This window comes from Camelus dromedarius, chromosome 20 (genome assembly GCF_036321535.1).
Source record: "Camelus dromedarius isolate mCamDro1 chromosome 20, mCamDro1.pat, whole genome shotgun sequence".
In the NCBI taxonomy this organism is placed as follows: Eukaryota; Metazoa; Chordata; class Mammalia; order Artiodactyla; family Camelidae; genus Camelus; species Camelus dromedarius.
The window spans coordinates 7,870,445-7,890,795 of NC_087455.1; the positions used below are offsets into that span (position 1 = coordinate 7,870,445).

General features: G+C 38.7%; 1 protein-coding gene across 5 annotated transcripts in view; it reads right to left on the reverse strand.

Annotated features, from left to right (window-relative positions):
- Positions 1-3,353: 3,353 nt before the first annotated feature.
- Positions 3,354-20,351, reverse strand: part of EFR3A (EFR3 homolog A) — an 89,282-nt gene continuing 72,284 nt past the window's right edge. For 3 of the 5 annotated variants that reach the window (XM_031439647.2, XM_031439649.2, XM_064476837.1), the window contains exons 19-24: positions 18,282-18,373; positions 13,555-13,603; positions 9,181-9,284; positions 8,613-8,662; positions 8,032-8,139; positions 3,354-6,171 (exon numbers count right to left, since the gene is read on the reverse strand). In XM_031439647.2, the coding sequence (XP_031295507.1) occupies positions 6,066-6,171; positions 8,032-8,139; positions 8,613-8,662; positions 9,181-9,284; positions 13,555-13,603; positions 18,282-18,373 (509 nt within the window). In that variant the 3' untranslated portion in view covers positions 3,354-6,065. Of the gene's footprint in view, positions 6,172-8,031; positions 8,140-8,612; positions 8,663-9,180; positions 9,285-13,554; positions 13,604-13,628; positions 17,661-18,281; positions 18,374-20,351 lie in introns of those variants that run through there. The other 2 variants (XM_064476836.1, XM_064476838.1) reach the window with 2 other exon arrangements.

A 20,351-nucleotide genomic window follows, 5' to 3' on the forward strand; every position in this document is an offset into this window, starting at 1 on the left:
TGGCAATAGTAAACAGGTTTTAAAAAAAAAAAACAGGGCTTATCCCAGTGGCTGGAAGTTTGGGAGATGCAAATGCCTACTTGGACGCAGGAGGACAAATACAATGGGAAATATAGAAAAACCTGAAATTATATCACCCCCCCACCCACCGGATAGTTACTGAGATTTTACTGTGTCCCAGGCAAAAGGCAATTGCCTTCAGAGTCCCCCTCAATATTTGATAAGGACACAAACTCCATAGTTTCCACTGCATCCTTGGTTCTCAATTCCTGTAGGTCATGCGTCCTGCAGTGGGATGATACAGAGTCCCTGCCTGCCCCTCCGACAGGCGGGAGAGCAGAGCTACTGAAGAGTTCGTGTTCACTGAACTTCTTATGGTATGGACGGAACTTTCCTGAAGACCTTAAAGAATCAAAATGTTGTCATGCCAGGGCAATAGCTGATACCCCTCCTACCCTCCAGAGTAATCACCTCTGAACGAACACACACACACACACACACACACACACACACACACACACACACACACACACACACACACACACACACACACACACACACACACCTGGAGAGGAGGAGAGAGATCGACTTCCATCAGATCTTTACTCCTTCTGGCCTGCTGCACATGGGGGCAAAAGGGCTCTGGAGGCCAGAGGAAGGCTCTAGGCAAAGAAATGCAGGTGAGAGCAGCCGGCCATCAGCCCGCGAGCACTACAACAGTCCAGGCAAGACATGCCGCTGACGGCACCCCCTTCCTTTACCAGCAGGTGTTTACTATAAGTGCCCACTCCCCATGGCAGTCGCCGTGCAGAATGGCCAGCATCCGCCTTCTCCACACCCTCATCGGAGGCAGCTGTATACTGCTGAAGGGGAAGAGCCATCGAGGTGACCCACTTTAAGTTCATGACCGCAAAACCTCACATGGATGCTCTACCTTTTCTTAGTTGATTTTTCTGCTAAAACAATTGTTTGGCCCCTTTTCTCCTGTCTTTAAACCTCCAACACCTTCCCTTGCCCTCAGCTGCGGAATGTCAAGAACTGTGAAGAGACTGAGATTTTACCTTATTTGCAACTTAATGAGTTGGTCTGCATTTCACAGACGCTGGCAGAAGACACGAGATGCTGGGGTCAGCGACAAAGGACGTTATTTTTGCAGTAATGGCAGTGGCCTGAGTATCAGCATTTATGCTGGTCCCTCAAGGCCTGAGCCAGTGCAAAGAGGGCCAGATGACACCTCCACACCTCCTGGCTTTCATTACACAGCGAACCTAAAACTTTCTTATTGACTATAAGCCTGCCTGACCTTTATCCCCAGAAGAGACTGTCCTTATTATATAGGACAATAAACATGCTTCCCTTTGCTCCAAAGGGAGACCCCCATCTCTGTGTTCCAATATTGCTGTATTATATCCCTAAAAAATAGCCCAGAGTAAAGGCAGTTAGTGTCTTGGTTCACAGACATGTAGAGATGCAAGGCACGTGGCAAACGTCCAGTGACAATGACCTTACCTAGTACTCCATTGAGAAAATTGAAGTTTTCCAGTGGGAATGACCTGATCTTCCTGCCACCAAAGCTACAAAATTACCAGCACTCCTTGTCTTCCTTCCTGTTACAATGAAAAAAATGCTCCTTATCCACATCAAAGGTCAATCCCTCCATCTACGTTCTGCGTACAGTGCCCTATTGCCTTTTCAGGGTTTGATTTCTGCAAATATTTCCTTTTTATTCTGTATCAATTTATCCCTCTCTTCTGTATCATTGAAAGCAGCATGTAAATATGCCCTAAAATCTCTCATGTTTAAAAATCTCTCCCTTGACTCATTAAGCAAGATGGCAGAAACTTGAAACTATAAACCCGATGCTCCTGGATTTAGTCTTGTCCTTAAACACACTAGGCAGTGCTACATAGGGTATCTCTGGCCTGACTTCACATCACCCAATCCCCACCGCTTACTCCAGGTCCCGCTGTGAGAACCAGCCCCACACGGGCTTCAACCTGCCTCGTTCTTGGAGTGGGATCTGAGAATGCCTACCTTCTGTGCTTCCACACTTCTTGCATCTGACACAGAACTTCTCTGAGAGAAAGGCATGGCACGCTTCAGGAAACTGCTCAGCGCTCAAGCACACGATGCAGAATGTAGGGGAGTTCATGTCAACGGGGCCATCCTTGACCATGAAGCCAAGGATACACACTTCCCCAGCCTTCATCAAGTGGGTGGCCAGTTCTGAGATTATTTGTGAGATTCCTTAGAATGTCCAGTAGGATGGATTTCCAGTCACCTACACAGCTCGTAAATGAATCCTCTTAATGAACTTTTTCTCCTTCCATTTCATTGGTCCAGTGCCTTGCTGGGGTTCCCTGCAATCATTTCCCAGAGCAATTCTGCATGTAAGCCTTTGCTTTAGGCTCTGTTTTGGGAGAACCTAAGTGACTGGCTTCCTAATAGTCTGCCTCTGACTAAAGTCTAAGTACAAGGCGATTGTAATATAGCAAAACTAAGAGGCAGTCTGATGCTCCACACTGGTTCCACCTTTTCATTCATTTGAACTTGGTACTTGAGGTCAATAATGTATCAGATGAGACAACAGGAAACAGGATCCAACAAATTAGTTAAAAAGAAAGCATATGAGACAGCATGTCATACAGACTACTCGTTTTATACCTAAAGAAACAGGTTCAGAAAAATTGAGTGATTGGACCAAGATTATAGAAATGAGACAGCTGTCAAGCTGCTTTAAGATTCAATGATAGTGAACTCAAGGAAGATTATTGATGATAAACATTTATTCAGTGCCTACTGTGTGCCACGTAGGCGTGGCACAAGGAACCTCTCCTAAGTGACTCACTTATCCCTCAAGAGATAACCTCCGAGGGCAGAACATCCCATCCTCATCTTAGAGATAAGGGCTTTAGAGCTCAACGGTCAGTCCCTTGCCTAAGGCCACTCGCTCAGCCAGGAAGCGAGGGTGGGATCCGAACCCACAGCCCGTGCTCCTGGCCTCGCCGCTGCACTCCTAGCGCAAGTCCCTGAAGCCCACCCGCTCTACAGGGAGGCAGAGGGTCCTAGAGGAGGGCTGTTCTTTCTTAGAGAAAGGCTTCAGTAATTCACACAGCAGAGAGGCGGGCTGAAAACACAAGCACTGAGACTGATCTTCACAAGCACACACTGGCCGCTGCGTCTTAGCTCCGCCGCACCGTGACTGCAGTTACGGATCTCATGCTGCCACGTGTGTGAGGGTGAATCCACCTGGCAGCTTGATTTCCACTAAAGCCCTTCATTATTAACTAAAGCAAAATAGTGATAAGTTTAATAAATGCAATGGCTATTATAAAAATGTACTTATACAGAAGTAATTTGATTATATTTTATTGCTTACATATGAATTGCACAGTGAATTTTTACATTTCAAAAATAACTCACTTCATTACATTTAGTACATATGTTGGCAGGAATAAAACAAGTCAGTTCCATTTTCAGACAGGAAGAAGAGAAATACTGTGAGGAGGGGGAATTTAACTGCTGGTATAGCATTATGATTTTAAAAGATAATGAGTTCAGAAGTACTAAAGAGTATGTGAGTGTGTGTGTGTGTGTGTGTGTACACGTACATTCAGGTTAACTCCAATGACTCTATATAAGCAAAGACAACACAACACAAGTATAGGAGGAACATTTAAATGTTAACTACTCAATGTCAAGGAAAAAATGAATGCTATAAGCAACAGTGTACAGCAAAAAGAGAATGACTAATCGTTTTTATTGAGTTTTAAATATCTACAAAAATACAGCAATACAGTGAACTTCAACAAATCCTAAACTTTCAGTATCCAAACTGGCTATAACACAGTATGCACACCTATTACCTGCAGGGTCTGCTGCCATCTCCTGGAAGGGACAACAGACCAAAGAAAAGATGCACCATTTCTTGGGAATCACTGTGAACAAGACCAGCTCAGTACTTAGGATATACAGAAGCCTACCGTGATTTAAAAACAACAACTACAACAAGAAAACCCCCCACAAAACCCAAATCAACCGTTACAAACAGAACAAGAGAAAGGTGTGATGTACACTAACTGAGATGGTTTTCCTTTACATGCTATACATGCATTTTTAAATCACAGAGACACAAATTTTGTAGAGCAAAGTTTGTTTTGCATGAGTGCAAATGAATATATATCTTCTTTTCTTATACTATTAAATTATATATATTTTTCATACAAAAGCACACAGTGTTAATCTATAAAATGACATCCAAGTGGATGATGATTGTTTTTGCATGTCCCCCTGCTTAGATTCTTTAAATGCACGATCAAAAGTTAGTATCTTTCTTTAAAAATACAGAGGAAAATAAAGGAAATTAAAAAACATAAAACTTGGTCTATTAAATGGTGAAATATTTTATCTGATCAAGAGGCAAAGTTACAGTGACAGCGGCAGTGGGGCCACTAACCTCCCCAGTGGTGACTGCAGCACTACTCGGAGAACAATGTCCCGTCTGTCCACACTGAATAAACCGCCCAGGACGTCTGAGCGTCGCTTCATAGGTTTAAAAGGCTAGGATCTTTTGCAAGATGTTTCAAGACAGCAGTACTTTGGTTTAAATTTTTTAAAAAATCTCGAGTATGCTTGTTCTATTATTATTTCCTTACTTTTTTGTTTCTACTAAGGTACACAAAGTAATAACATGCCATTCTTCACTGCAATTTTTCAAACAAAAGCAAAAGCTAAAAACTGAACTGTTTTTTGGGCTACAATGTTTGATATGTGTATTGTTTTATGTAAAAAGGAATCAAATCTGAAAAGGTAGTAGAATTATAAACAGATTGTTTTATAAAAATGTCCTAAGAGAATTTTATAAGAGTTGAAAAGAAAGTTGTTCATTTTTGCCGTGTGGTGGAATTCACTAAAATGTACCTAATTTTAAGAAACCACTGTAAGTCTGTCAGCACGTGTAATCGTGGTAGCTTAAATCAACCCAAGCTTAAACGATGATCTTTAGCACACTTGATTGCTAAAACCATAGGCACTCTTTTCAAATGTAATATCACAAATCCTAAACAGAGATGCATACAAGTTACAGTTCAAATCTTACAAATTAAAAGCCCATTTAGGGCATTTTTTGACTATGAGGACTTAAAACAATGCACAATATAAAAATGTTAATTAATGTGCTCTTTATAGAAATCAAAAGGTACACATTCTTCACAGGTGAACTGGTAGCCATTTTAAATGTTGTTTTTTTCTATATTAAATATATAGCTCATTTAATTAATGGAGCCACAGCAAAATAGTACTATAATTTCAAAGCACAGTCTGTAAACTAATACATCTCATGATGTAGAAAATATTGCACAGTTCGGTACTCCAAGAGCAAGCCCTAAGACTCTCAAGTAGAATGGTCAAACTTTTGGCAGAAAACACAGTATTCCAAGAACTAGACACTTTAAAGTATAGCGATTTTAGGGTCACAGTCTAGGAATATTACTCAGTAAACGTCATTACCATGAACACGTTGAGGAATGAATGTCACTGTTAGAGCAAACGGACAGATGCCTATCACAACATCTAAAACGTGGGGACAAAAAGCCACACAACAGATTTGCAGCCCCAGGATTTAGAATATATTTGTATGTTTTTCCTTCTGCAGACAAAGAAACACAAAAGCAATTATAATTCTAAGCAGTTGTGTAGTTAGTTTAAGAATTATAATAGACACTTCATACATCTTCAACCCGCTAAAGGCTTAATTTTTAAATTACATTTTTGGGAAAAATGTTAAATATATTACTTAACAACGAAATAATGTGAGACAAATACAAGTTCAATTTTAAAAGCCATCAGGAACCTCAAAAGAAATGAACATGGCATAAATTTATCTTCAAAGGTACTCTAAGTCATATAATATAGTTGCAAAATTTCTAATCTGGTATGCCAAGCATTTGGTTAAAGATACGTTCCATTATTATTTTCAAGAAGTATGTTAATACACATTAAGTAAACCCTGAAAACTCAGCGTGGCCCTAATTTTCAGGCTTTATGCTGAGGTCTTCTGGAGCCACTCAGTACACACACAGATCCGGAAACTTCATCTCGTAGACCGGGACAGACTGGTATTGGGTATGCCCAGAAGTAATGGTCAGTGTTCCTGATGGACTGGGAGGAGGGCTGTAAAGGAAGAACAAGGCATTGTTGACAGGTGCGCTGAAAAGCTGTGAGACCCTGGAGGCTCACTAACAAGTCTGTTTAACTTCTCTGCATCACACAAAGTGCCCAGAACTACTACTCCCTAGCCAGCAACCTTGGATAAGTCACCCAGCTTCGATGTGCATCTGTTTCTACACTTGTAAAGTAAACATAATCACTACGCATTTCTTAGGTCTGCTGTAAATATTAAATGAAAGGATGCATTTAACACTGTAAATGTTCAGTAAGTAACTATTTGCAGTAAGGTTCAATAAATACAAACCATTAGTTGCAGGACCAGTAAAACAGAACTAAGCCATAATACTTATTCTAAAATATTAACCCCATATAGCCATGACAGTGTGATTACATGTAATGTGGCGGTCTCTAGCAACATCTCTTTCAAAAACATGAGTTATGGATTTGAATTTTTATTATTTCCACTCACTAGCTGGATACGCTTCAGCAAGTTACTTTACTTCTCTAAGCCTCAGTGTCTTTACATGGAAAATGAAAAAGAACAGGATCTACCTAACTTTTCAGAACTGTGCTGAGGATTAGCAAACACAACAGAAATAAAGCAGGTGGCACAGACCGAGCACACAGCAGATGTGCACTATCACAGCTAACAGGCATCAGAGAAGTCGTGGACGGGGAAGGCTGCCCGCCACGGCGGTTCTGTAGAATCAAGCCATCAGCCACCGCAGTCAGCCCCAGGGGTGCACCAGGAGGGGGATTCAGGATGGAGAAAAACAGGAAGCATTCTGTGCTTTGGCTACTGGCCCTAGACAGCTAAGATGCACATCTAAGGAGTAATTTCAATGAACCCAGATCCTTGCACTTTCCCATACATAGAAAAGCACTAAAATCACCAACCCGAGATGGCTGTTCTTTGTGATTAGCAGCCATCTTCTGATGTGTGACTACATGTTCTCTCCCCAGCCCCAGACGCCTATACATCCTGGCTCCTCCCTTGCTTCTTGGGAGCAGTTCCTCAAAGCGATCTGAAAGGTTGTCCCTCAGGTCGTAGTTCTCAGTAAGGCCCCCAAATAAAACTGAACTTGCAACTTTTAGGTTGTGCATAAAGCCCACGCCCAGAAATTTCCTCTGAATCCAAGGTATACAACGTACTGCATACTGTGGTCTGATTCTCTGTTCTGAATTTTTGTAAATGAGTGATTCTCAACTTAAGACAGTGGTGGCGGGAATGGTGCAAATGCCCAGGACAAGATGTTATACTGATGAAAACACGCCTTGCATATGAAGGCAGAAAAGATTGGAAGAAAAGCATGTAAACTAGAGCATCCACCTGCTTACTCTGTTGCCTATGGGGACTGAGGCACAACAGGCTTAGCTAATCATGTTGAAATATAAAAGATACAGCTGACGGAGAAAAAGTGCCAGAAGCACAGCCTCCATCTACGTCTCCTCTACTGTGCCACCTCACACACAGACCAGTCTCCACACCGAAGTCAATGTAAGAGCACACAGAAAGTCTTTCCTTCACAGGAACCTGGAGATCATCTCTCCCTCTGTCACGTGCTTCATTACTTAATAACCAACAGACACAGAATAACCAATGTTAGATACCGTATTTTTTTGGAGCATAAAATACAACTGTCCAATGGTATCCATGGGAAACCGGTTCCAGGGCTCCCTGCGGATACTAAAATCCGTGGATGCTCAAGTCCCTTATACAAAATGGAGCAGTGTTGGCACACGAACTGCACACATCCTCCCTTATACTTTAAATCACCTCTAGATTACACATGATAACTAACACAAAGTAAACGCTATGTAAAATAGTCGTAAATACAACAGAAGAGCTTCGTAAATAGTTACCAGCAAGCAGCAAATTCAAGTTTTGATTTTGGGGACTTTCTGGAATTTTGTTTTGATCCACAGTTGGTCGAATCTGTGAATGCAGATCCCACGGATACAGAGGGCTGACTGTAAATAACAACAGCACTCAAATGAAGATGACTTGGGAAAACTCAAGGAAATTCTAATAATTCAAGTGAGCCATATGCACAGGTAGAATCGTTACTGCCCTGGAAAGAACTATGAGGTTGAACCACATAAAACTGTAGTGTTTGCAGGTCAAAATGGTTAAAACATGTGAGAAATTAACTTGTTAAACATATCATTAGAATGACAGTCTTCCAAATTACTCAAATGTCCTTTCAGGACCATTTTGAAGGAACAAAATGATCTGGAAGATGAAAGCTAGAAAAGCTGGAAGCCCCCTGGGTAAGAAATGGTATCATTTCCAGTAAGCAGAACAACTTCAAGGACAAAGGCGCCTATCTGATCTTGCGTTTACCCTAAATGAAAAGCGCAGTTACTCGAGCAGCCACAAATGCACAGGGTCTAACAGTTTCTATTTTGCTGTCTTACTGCTCTTCTAGGATCAAATCCCTTACCGTATGGTGAGTTCCAATATTTGAGCCAGTCTATCATGAAGCAAATTTGCCTACAAAGGAGAAAAAAAATGTTAAAAACGGATTAATTTTTTTCCCAAATATCCATATGAAATAATATAAATGCAATTTACAGGACAAAGTATAACTGTAACTATTCAGCTGATGGTGCAGAATGCTTCAATGCTTTGGTTTTATCTGTCTCAAACACTGGAACTTAATGTAAAGATTCTCTTTTATTTCTTTCCTAGTCTCACTGGTAAAAACAAATCAACAGACATATAAAACAAAATACCCACAGCAAAATCACTGAAAATCATTGCAAAAGAAGTTTCAAAGCAATAACAATCATTAATATTTAGTTTGGGATCTGCCATCCCCATCGGCTTATGTTACACACAAAAAATCATTCAGGCTTCATAGCTACGCCTTCAGAGCTTTTAGTCCCTACCTGATCCATTACCTTGTGTTCTGCTGATTTGCCTAAAGCTTGAAGCCTACCAACCAATTACCAAGAAAGTTTCCTCAAAATGAAACTCCACCCCCACCCCCTCACCATGTGTTCACTTACTTTGGATTCACACTGTGCTGCTATTTCTTCAAAAGGTGCTTTCTGGAATTTCTCTATGACTAGACGCCTCTTTTCCTTTTCCTGTTCTTCCATTCCACTGGTATCTATAGACATGTTTAAAATGATCCATTAAAAGTAATATAGAATTTCATAGAACCTGCTAATGTCCGTAAGAGCAAATGATCTATAAATCAAAAATAAGGGTAATTTATAGGACCACTTGTATAGGGAAAAAAGCAAAAGGTGTAACATCCTTGAAATGTGTTAGATAAGGCTAGAAAGCGCACATACAAAAAATGTAAAACCTACACAGCACAGACTCCCTCCGTCTCTCTCACCAAAAAAACAGGAGCAGGACAACTTCCAACAAGTCAGACAACTTGAAGGCCCTTCTTGAAGGATATTCTTTTACTAATAAACATGTCCGTGTGTGTATGGGGTATTAAAAGTCTGCTAAACTTGACAATGAATGGCATAACCGAAATACAGATATAATCATTTGAACCAAATTTCCATTTATCTTCCACAATTTAAAAAGGGATTTTTAAATTTATCTTAAGATGATCTGTGATCTAGCCAAAGTTTGTAAGAAAGTAAAATAATTAATGTCTATCTTTTTGATACCACTAATATAATAACTGTGTCTATTTGCTTAGGAATATGAAAAGGCAGCTAATTAACGGCTCATTTATTGATGGTCTGCTACATAACAACTTGGTGAGTCTTTTTTTTTTTTTCTTCTGGTCAAGAATTTCATAAGATGAAATGCACTCTGTTCAAGGTCCTTCAAGCAAAGCTCCTCTTCAGGTGGACAAACTGTAACAATTAGCTAGTTCTGAAAAGTGGAAATAGCAGGTAGAAAGGAAATATGCGTTATTTTTTTCCTCTGAAATTGTGGCAGGTTAACAAAGTTGCAGCATTTATGTATTTTTTCTGAATACAGAATTATGATCATATCTCTAGTGTTCACTAGACCAGGGTCACAAGCTCCAATGTGTCAGAGGCCAGGCAGGAAACATAACTGTTTAAAGCAGGTCCGTAAAAGCAGTAGGAAATGAGGAGACCTGCGCAAGCTGAGCATACATTGCTGGGCTCTATTCAGTTTCTGAAAATAACACTTCAACCTGCAGGCAGCAAGTTAGTTTTCCATGCATTAGTCCCGCATTTCTCAAATCTTGTGGTTTCAAGACTCCTTTACACTAGAACAAATAACTGAGAAAGCCAAATAGCTTTATTTAGTGTATAATATAGCCTTTGATATTTTCTACACTACAACATAAAAATGAGAAACTTTCAAAATATTCACTAAATTAAAAAAAAATAAAACCACTATATGTTAACATAAATATATGTTAACATAAATAGTATTTGTTTAATGAAAAAAAACCCGTATTTTCTAAAGTGAAAAATTTAGTGAACAGAATGGCATTGTTTAATATTTTTACAAATTCTTTAATGTCTGGCTTAATAGAAGGCAGCTGGATACTATCTGCAAATGCGTTCAGTCCACTGCAGTATGTTATTTTGGTTGACGTAGATTAAAAAAATCTAAGCTCACACAGCTATGTATTAGGAAAGTGTAATTCAGTAGCCTTTTCACAAAACATGGCTATCTCCTCTTGGACACAACAACAAAACACGACAAACACTTTAACAGCTGCAATATGGAATTTGAGACCCTATTAATACACTTTTTGTAACTGGTTACATTAACATCTACTGATCTGTTTTACAGTTTACGTAGAGCTTTCCTCACGCATGATTTTGTAACATCATCCAATGATCGCTTAGAATACTGCTCCACTGACTGACACAGATCCTCTAAACGTAAATATTTCATATTGTAAAATACTCTAAAAATCACATCTGTTAGTTTACCACAGATCTCATTAGAAAGGTCCTTAAATAAATATTGGGGAACTCTCAAACTCACAGTGGCAGAAACAAGTTTCAAAATTCTAATTTTGTTCAAAAGTGCTAATTTTATCATCGGGAGCAAATACTGTCAGTGTGGCTTTTTTCACTTTAAGTGACAGCTTCACTTCATTGTCTAACAAGTACCGTAAGTTTTCTGCCTTTTTTATTTTTTAAAGTAAAAATGGTGTTCCTTGTAAAAATTAACTAGTTCTGATTGTAAATAAAAGCAATCAAAGGGACGCTTTAAGTGTGTATTTCTCAAGGACATGCATTTGTGGGTTGAGATTTAATAGCTTAATCATTTATACTGACTCATCATGGACATTCTTAAGAGATATCCTGCTTTTTAAAAAAAACTGAGAGTGTGTGGTGCTGCAGAACACGGGGACCACTAGTAGAGTTTGATGCCACTGCTTTCATTCATGTTAAACAATGCAGTAAAAAGGTAAATAATGTCTTAGTATTATGTTAAAAATAGTTTTTGACTTGAAGGATCCCTTGAAAGAGTTGCCACGGGGCTCCAGGTGTCCAAAGGCATACTTTGTGAACCACTGCCAGACTGTAAATTCCTCAACATGCCATCAATTTTTCTACTATTTTTTATTTTCTTTTGGTTGGGGGAGGTATCATGCCATTAATTTTTAAATGTCTCAAAGTATCTTGTACATAATAGGTGTTCAAAAGTTGCTTACTAAATTCAACTAATTTAATTTTGGCAAATTTGATATTATATTACAATAATGGATTAAGCTGAAAAAGGTCAGATTTCATTTCATATATGATGGGTACTAGAGTGCTTCACTTCCGTTGACAGTGATATTCTTATTCTAATATTTCTTAAAAATTGAGAGCTAATTCCCACTGTTGTGAAAGTCAATTTCCACCCTCTATTGCTTCACCAATTAGAAATGAACTGTGATCAAGGCATCGTTAGCCTAGTAGTAGTTTTAGTAATTTATATTAATACTTATTTGAAGGAATCATTTAAAAATTTTTAAAAGGGGCAAATTATATAAGATAAAATTTATTTGCATGAAGGTGAAAGGAGAAAAAAAAATCAGAGTAATATTTAGGAAAAGATAAGTGAAAAGATTACAGAGTCAGCCAGTCCTGGGTATGAAGTTTGGGTCCAGCATTTACTAGTATGTGATCTCAGGAGAGTTTGTTGCTTTCTCTGCCTCAATGCTCTCCCTGATAAAACAGCAAGGATTAACGTGATGCTCTATCAGGCCTGCTGACGATTTTAGCCAGCTCCTTTCTCTTACACCAGTAGAAACACACTTCTAATTACACTACTGTATGCCTGTTAAAAAAATCACTTTATGTAATTCTCTCAGAATTTCTCAGAATTGAAAAGGGAACCCTCCTCCACTGCTGGTGGGAATGCAGGTTGGTGCAGCCACTGTGGAAAACAGGATGGAGATTCCTCAAAAGACTAGGAATAGACTTACTATATGACCCAGGAATCCCACTCCTGGGCATATATCCAGAAGGAACCCTACTTCAAAATGACCCCTGCACCCCAATGTTCATAGCAGCACTATTTACAATAGCCAAACCATGGAAACAGCCTAAATGTCCATCAACAGATGACTGGATAAAGAAGATGTGGTATATTTATATAATAGAATACTATTCAGCCATAAAAACCAACAACATAACGCCATTTGCAGCAACATGGATGTTCCTGGAGAATGTTATTCTAATTGACAAAAAGCCAGAAAGAGAAAGAAAAATACCATATGAGATCACTCATATGTGGAATCCAAAAAAATCAAAAACAAAACAAAAAACATAAATACAGAACAGAAACAGACTCACAGACATAGAATACAAACTTGTGGTTGCCAAGGGGGCGGAGGGTGGGAAGGGACAGATGGGATTTCAAAACGTAGGATAAACAAAATTACACTGTAGAGCACAGGGAAATATATACAAGATCTTGTGGTAGCTCATAGAGAAAAAAAAAATGTGACAATGAATATATGTATGCTCATGTATAACTGAAAAATTGTGCTCTACACTGGAATTTGACACAACATTGTACAATGACTATTACTCAATAAAAAAAAGTTAAAAAAAAAAAAAAAGAATTTCTCAGAATTTTCATCCACCCATCTCCCAGAAGAGGAAATACACTGACTATTTCTCATAAATCCATGCAGCCTGAATGCTGGCCACCAAATAAGGGTGGCATCAAAATACGTGATGCTATGCTTTCACAGTTCTAGAAAAGTCCGTCCATACAAAGGAAAATAATTGTCTACAACAAGACAGGACAATTACAAAAGCTTAAAGAATGTAACTAAATAAATCAATTATATATGTATATAGAAATCAACAGTATACATATTTGCCATGCTGCCTCTCTTCATTCTGGCATCTAAACAAGTACTAAGATAAAGATGAGCTAGCAAAACATTAGCAGAGTTAACAGGCAAACAATAAAAATCTCACCAATTGCTTTCTTTAATGCTTCAAAGGTGATTTCTTCAGTGTTACTAACCTAGAGAAAAGTGATTTTAAGTAAAATAAAGAGTTAGGAAAGGTCAATATAAATGACACCTTCACCTAGCTACAAGCCATCTAATAACTTTCACAAATATTTTCTCTTCTTTGCGTTGGCTGTATTTGTGATTCTGCTCCACGGTTATCAGATAATCTCCTCTTTTTCACTGGCTTTAACAATGGCTTACTGCAGCGGTTCCCCAAACAAGTCCACAGACCGGCATTACACTGGCAGCACTAGCATCCTCTAAGGCAATCCAATCAGCACTCAAGGCACAGATAACATATACACGCAGTTTCAGCTACGTGATAAATACTCCACATACTTTACACCCTTTAAAAGTTTGGTACCACATACGTTTTACAAATCAAAAATTAAGTTAAAATAAAATTAAAAGCAAGAATCACTCCTTTTGGAAGTGTTTAATGAGTACAGCTGACAGACATCTTAAAATAATCATACTCTGGATCTTTTAAGGTCGATCACCAAGTCTTGTTCTCTAGAAATACCCTTTAACTTGAGGCTTTCAAATCTCTCTCTTGCTTTGGGACATGTAAAAGGCATGAAATCAACTGCTATATAAAAAGTCAGTAATATTTTCTGTGGCACTAGAACAGGTTCAGAAGGAATAATGTATCTGATTACACTAATATCTCTGAATAAAAGTAAAGAAACGATACACGAGTACTTGCCTGGGACTTCGGTAATCCCTAATTTTAGCTCATGAGCTTTTCTCTCTTGCTAAGTCTTAAGGCAGCAAGACTAGTGAAGCCAAAAGACTTCATGCTTTGCACCTTAGCTTCTCTGCAATACAAAGGCTTTAGCTGGAAATCAGGCAGCAAGGGTTCCACTACCTCGGTTTTTCTACTGAGGGTTCATATTTCTAGTTAAAGTCAGATTAAACCTGGGACTCTTCAGTTGCTCTGTTCTAGATATTTGGAGCAGATTCACAAGATTAGGCTCTGGCTGGTCGATTATTTGCACCTAGAAGCAATCTAGTACTTCAAAGAAAAAACCCACTGGTGTTCTTACAGCTGGTTAAAAGCTTTAGTCCTTTGAGAAACAACCATAGCGCAGAAGAAAGAACACTGGAGAAGAAAGCAAGCCAGAATTCTTGTTACATATAATTTTTACTTATTACCTGTTTAATCCTGGCTAACTGAAAAGCTAACGCATTTTATCTGATAATTCTTGTTTTGTTTGTTTTTGTTTTCCTTAATTTGGATTATTATGATGCAATTTCCTAGCATCAAAAACATCCAAGTCACTCTGTTCCTTCCTTTTTTTACCTCCTTCCCCTAAATCCCTTTCAGTCACTTGCTGGTCCAACCCATCCCCCACCTAGAACAGGGAACGCCTGCTCTCCCGCCCCTTGCCCCGTCTCCAGCCTGGCTGCTCCAGACCCTCGCTACCTCTCGTGCAGACTGTCACAAGCACCTCCTAACTGGCCTCTCTGCCTCCAGTCTCTTCTTTCCACTTTAGCCTGGTGACACTTCCGAGATTCTTTTCATGAAAGCACAGCTCCGATAATGACACTGCCCAAATTTCCGTGTTTCCCCACTTCCTACCAAAGTATATACACAGCCCTCACTCAGCCTGGTGATAAAACCTTCTATAATTTGGCTTCAATCCTGTTTCCCACTCTTTCCTTTTGTGAATCCTATTTTTTTTGAAAGAGGGATTTCTTTTTACTAATGTTTAATGACTCATATTTTTCATACAAAGTAGTTGTTAAATACAAGCCACCTACTTCATTTGGTGCTCAAGCAAACTATGATCTGTTCCAAATCTATAGAAAACATTGGCTGAGCTGGACCTATGGAGAAACGGAGCAAAGGCATGATCCTAGAGGAGTTTCAACATTGCTTTTACTTTTTATGACTTTTGCCTTATGTGTGATCTACAGCTCTTACCAGACTGTACCACACCCTTGGTCTTGCATAAGATCTGCTGTTCATCTTTTTCTCACCAGACTAGCGGTACTGCCACTCGCACGGACACCTTAGTAATTTTACAGCACCTAGCACAGCAGGCTCTGACTAACATTAACCTGACATGAGACATCCTGCTTTGTTAGCACACATACGGGTTTCTTCAGTTGTACTTGGGAAAAAGGCAGGAATAAATATGTGTAAAACAAAGAGCTGTTATTTGTCCGAGAATAAATGACAATCCTTTTCAGCCAACAAGTGACTTCATTTTATATAAAAATTTTATATGTACTCAAAATTTAATGTATATAGCCTCCTATCCATTCCCCCCAAGTCAAGCATTGACTATTACCTTTCAGAGAGAAGAACTGAATCATGGTTTCAGGTTCTACTCGCAACCATCATGCTACCAGCCAGGCCTCCAGTGCTCAGAGAGCACCAGAGATCAGACTAGTGCCTGTGGCGCTTTATTCTGTCAGTCAAGCTGATCATTTAATTTCAAGAGGCAGAGATGCCTCTATTTTACCCTTTATATTCTCAAAGACCTTAATCTAATTTAGGTATCTTTACACGTATATAGCGCAATTTTTAGGGAAACTCCACTAAGTGATTCACGGTGGAATAGAATTTGAATTGCAAATGTTAGAACTGACATACCTCAAGTGGAACAGGTATTTTAATAGAACATGGTAATAAGCTAAGCTATATCCAAGGAAAATAAAAATTTTGTTATGAGCGCCATCTAAACAATTTTCTTTTTTTAAAAGTTACAGGCTCTAAAAGCAGGTACCAGATATGCCTGTAGACTATGTGGGATTATGTATATACAATTTCAAATAATTTTGATGAAATAATGTTTTTTCAGATGATAAACTTTCTTATTTGATTCATTGTTAGCAAACACACTTATTCTTAGTTTGACATGTTATACCATTAACTGGTGAATACCTAATTGATGAGAATTTCTCCTGTCCATGCAATGAAATTAGTTTTAGCCTAAAAGGTACTGTTATTCTGTCTTCTGGCATTTGAACAATCATTCCTAATATGCCAAATCAGGTTCCATCATAGTAAATGAGTTTGAAACTCCAATGTGCTCAAGTAAGTCTTATACCAAACTGTATTTAACTTTTCAAATACTCAGCGTGCAGCATATTTGACTGAGGATTTACAGTTATAGCAAAGAGGAAACAGTCGGATCTTTAACAAGTTAACAAATGTTTTAATGGACTTAAATGTAAAATCCGTGTTCAAGAATCTTCCTCCTACATTGTCTTCATGCAAATGGTTTTTTCAGATCATTTCATCAAAAGACTGATTCTTTGCAACAGTTTGAAGTGTTACATATGCACTTTTAAAAGAAATGAAAATGGTTAACAAAAGATGAATGGAAAAATACCAGCTAATAAAGCAGACTGCACTCCTGACAAGTATAACCTAAGGCTTTGGATGAATTTCTCCCCTCAAAGGTAACAGCAGGAAATTTATGATCATTAAAAGACAGAGTTAGCAAAATATCCTCCCTGCTAGTAAGGAGTGTATAAAGTAAAATGGCTTTGAAGAGGTAAAATGTAGGAATGATGATTTTTTCTTGAGCCTTAAACTGGCAAGAAACTTTAAACCAACCTTAAAGCCCTAAGTCCCAAAATGAACACCAACTGCCTGTTCGACCATTCTGATGCTCTGCAGACAAGTTCTTAGTAAAACTGACTAATTCTACATAATAGGGAGTTAAATAGCATGAAAGATATGAATTAACTGGCTGTACCCGGGCCGCCAAATAGTTTTAATTCCTTAAGACAAATTAACTGACAGGGATTGGAAGTAGGAGGGAGAAAGGAGGCTGAGAAAGCATGAATTCAGACAATTTCCTTCCCCTTTTCTTATGTGGATATTCTTTTAATTATTTACATTGCACCAGTGAGAAATGATGAAATGCCTAGCAAAGCAAACAATGGGTAAACCACAAGGAGGAGGCTGATTGACATCCTGGCATTTCGGCACTTTTACTTGATTATCAAAAAATTCTCTGCTGATGTGTGTGAATAAGTCCTAGAGAACACTGGCTGCTTTTTCTTCCTGCTTTTACCTTCCTGTAACTCAGGAGGGTACACTCTTGTGCTCTATTGAAAAGAGGAGAACATTAAATCTATGATGTTTCAAATAACTCCTGAAAGCATACATAGGTCATTGACTCAGCTTAACCTACACTAAATGCATTGCATTTACTATCACAAATGAGTAAAACATTTTTAAAAACCTTCATAGGTGAAATTTTGAAATTTTCTAAAAGTAGTGAGCATTCGGCTTCACATGAGAGTGTATAATTCCATTTATTCTCACAACTTATGTTTCATAAATCTTTAAAAACAAACAGGATCTGGAAGGCCTACTCATTTAATAACAGGACTTGTGCAACATTTCTTTCTTACAAAAAAATCTTACAAAAAAACTTACTTTGTTCTATGATTCCTTTTACTACACTGAGTTACAGTGTGAAATCTAGTGACATAACACATAATAATCAAGTTTATGTATCTTTAGAGGTGCTTGAAATGAGTTCAGTAAAGTAAATTATAGATAAGTTCAAGGCTAAATCAGATTAATTTCTACTAACAATTTTGTTGATTTGGGGGTAAATCAGAGCTGTATTTGCTCCTGTTTAAAAGACTGTTGGGGGGTGGCTCTTTTAAGTTGATGCCTATCTCAAGACAGTATCCTGTCACGGACTTTCAGCAACTTACCACATCATCAGAAGGAATGCTGTTGGGTAAAATATCCACCTGGATGGATACGGTATCCACAATACTTTTTCTTCTAGAAAGTCGATCTTCATCTAAAATAAACAAAATTTCCCCCATTATTTGCTAGTTAGAAATTGTCATTTACAAATCCTTTATTTCAGATTTCAAAAATTTCAGGAAATTAAGGCAGACTGTCCTTTTTACTCTTAAAAAATATATAAAGCAGTGTGTTCTCAGACTTTAACATTTTGTGAAGCAGATAAAAAAATAAAATTGACGGGTGAACTCAGTTTAATACAGGTGACACTTCAACAACAGGGAGGTTAGGGGTGCCAGCACCTGCATAGTCAAAAAATCAGCGTATGAGTCAGCCCCCGTATCCCTGGTTCCACATCCACGGGGTCAGCCAACCACAGATCACATAGCACGAGCCGTAGTACGTACTGAAAAAAATCCTGTCTTTGTGGACACACCAAGTTCAAGCCTGCATTGTTCAAGGGTCAACTGGTGCTTTTTATTTTCCAAAAAGGGGCACTTAGAATAGCAACATCAACTACTATTACCTAATACTTTAATAGAAAACAACAGTCGAAGTAACATCAAAATGACGAATTATGTAATTTAAATTGAACATATATATTCAGTTTAAATGAAAACTCACGATATTGCCCATATACCTCTCATTTTTCCACAAAACAGTGAATGCTGTCAACTAACTACAGTTTTATAGTAACAGTTTAGGAACCAATGTCTAAAAGTGTTCACTGTGCATTAAAATTTATGGGTTGAAAGAACTTGCTGCTTCAGCTAATAGCGCCTTCTCCACCTTTCCAGTCATTAGACTCCACCGGCTCCTTATCTTTCGCTTTATAATCCAACCACCTGTCCAGAAAAACTTCCTCTTCACTTCAGTGCTCCAACTGATCTACTCTTTTTCTCACTGTTGCAAACTTGTTTACCTGTTTGGTCTGAATTGCTCTGACCTTTAATTACCTACTCTTCTTAACCCCTGCAATTATAATCCTGCCCCAACCACTCTTTTTAAAGTGTTTTTTTTCATAAAACTCCACTGTCTTCCTAATCACTAAATTCAACAGCTATTCCTCAGTGTATTTTGTGCTTAACCACCTCATGAAGATTTGAATTTTTTGATTAAAATCTCCTTCCATATGTTCTTTCTTACTTCTGCTTTCTACTGCAGCATTTCAACATCCAACAAATCCATTAAGTGAACAGAGGCATGTTAGGTGTTAGAGACAGATTGCTGAGGTACTCCATGCCCTCACAGAGCTTACAGTCCAATGGGGAAGACAGAAACAAACAAATGACTGCACAAATAATAAAGTATGATGGAGAAGTACAGAATGCTAGGAGGCCATCTTAATAATCAAGGCAAAACCAGAAGAAAGGAAGCCACTCTGCATATCCCAATACAAGGATCATTCAGACCATGGTTAGATTATTAAGAGGTATATAACTTCAGTCAGCCCTCAGTATCCGTGGTTCTGCGTCCATGGATTCAACCAACTGCAGCTCATACAGCGCTGTGGTATGTATGTACTGAAAAAAAAATCTGCTGATAGGTGGACCTGTGCAGTTCAAACCTCTGGTTGTTCACGGGTCAACTGCACTGTGATTTTATTCCACTGAAGGGGTGAAGAATGAACTAAAAGAAGGCCAGCATAAAGAGACTGGTTTCTTTCCACTGACTACTCCTGTACTCCAAGGTGGCCTTCCATAGCAGTAATTAATGCTGTTAACCAAATACGGCAAGTTTACCCTCTTTCTGGGCATGCAGTAGGACTGCAATTCCTGGTCTCTCTGTGGTTAGGAGGGACTGTGTAACCAGTTCTGGCCAATAAACTATGGGCATGTTGCAGAGAGGGGGTTGTTCCATCAGTCTGAACTCCAGAATATGGATGACAGGAAGTTACACACAGTTGGAGCAAAAAATAAATCTTTACTGTTCTAAACCACTAAAAACCTGTGACTGCTTGCTCTCACAGCATAACTTGGCCAGGGTTTCTCAACCTTGGCACTACCAGCATTTTGGGTCAGATAACTGTCGTT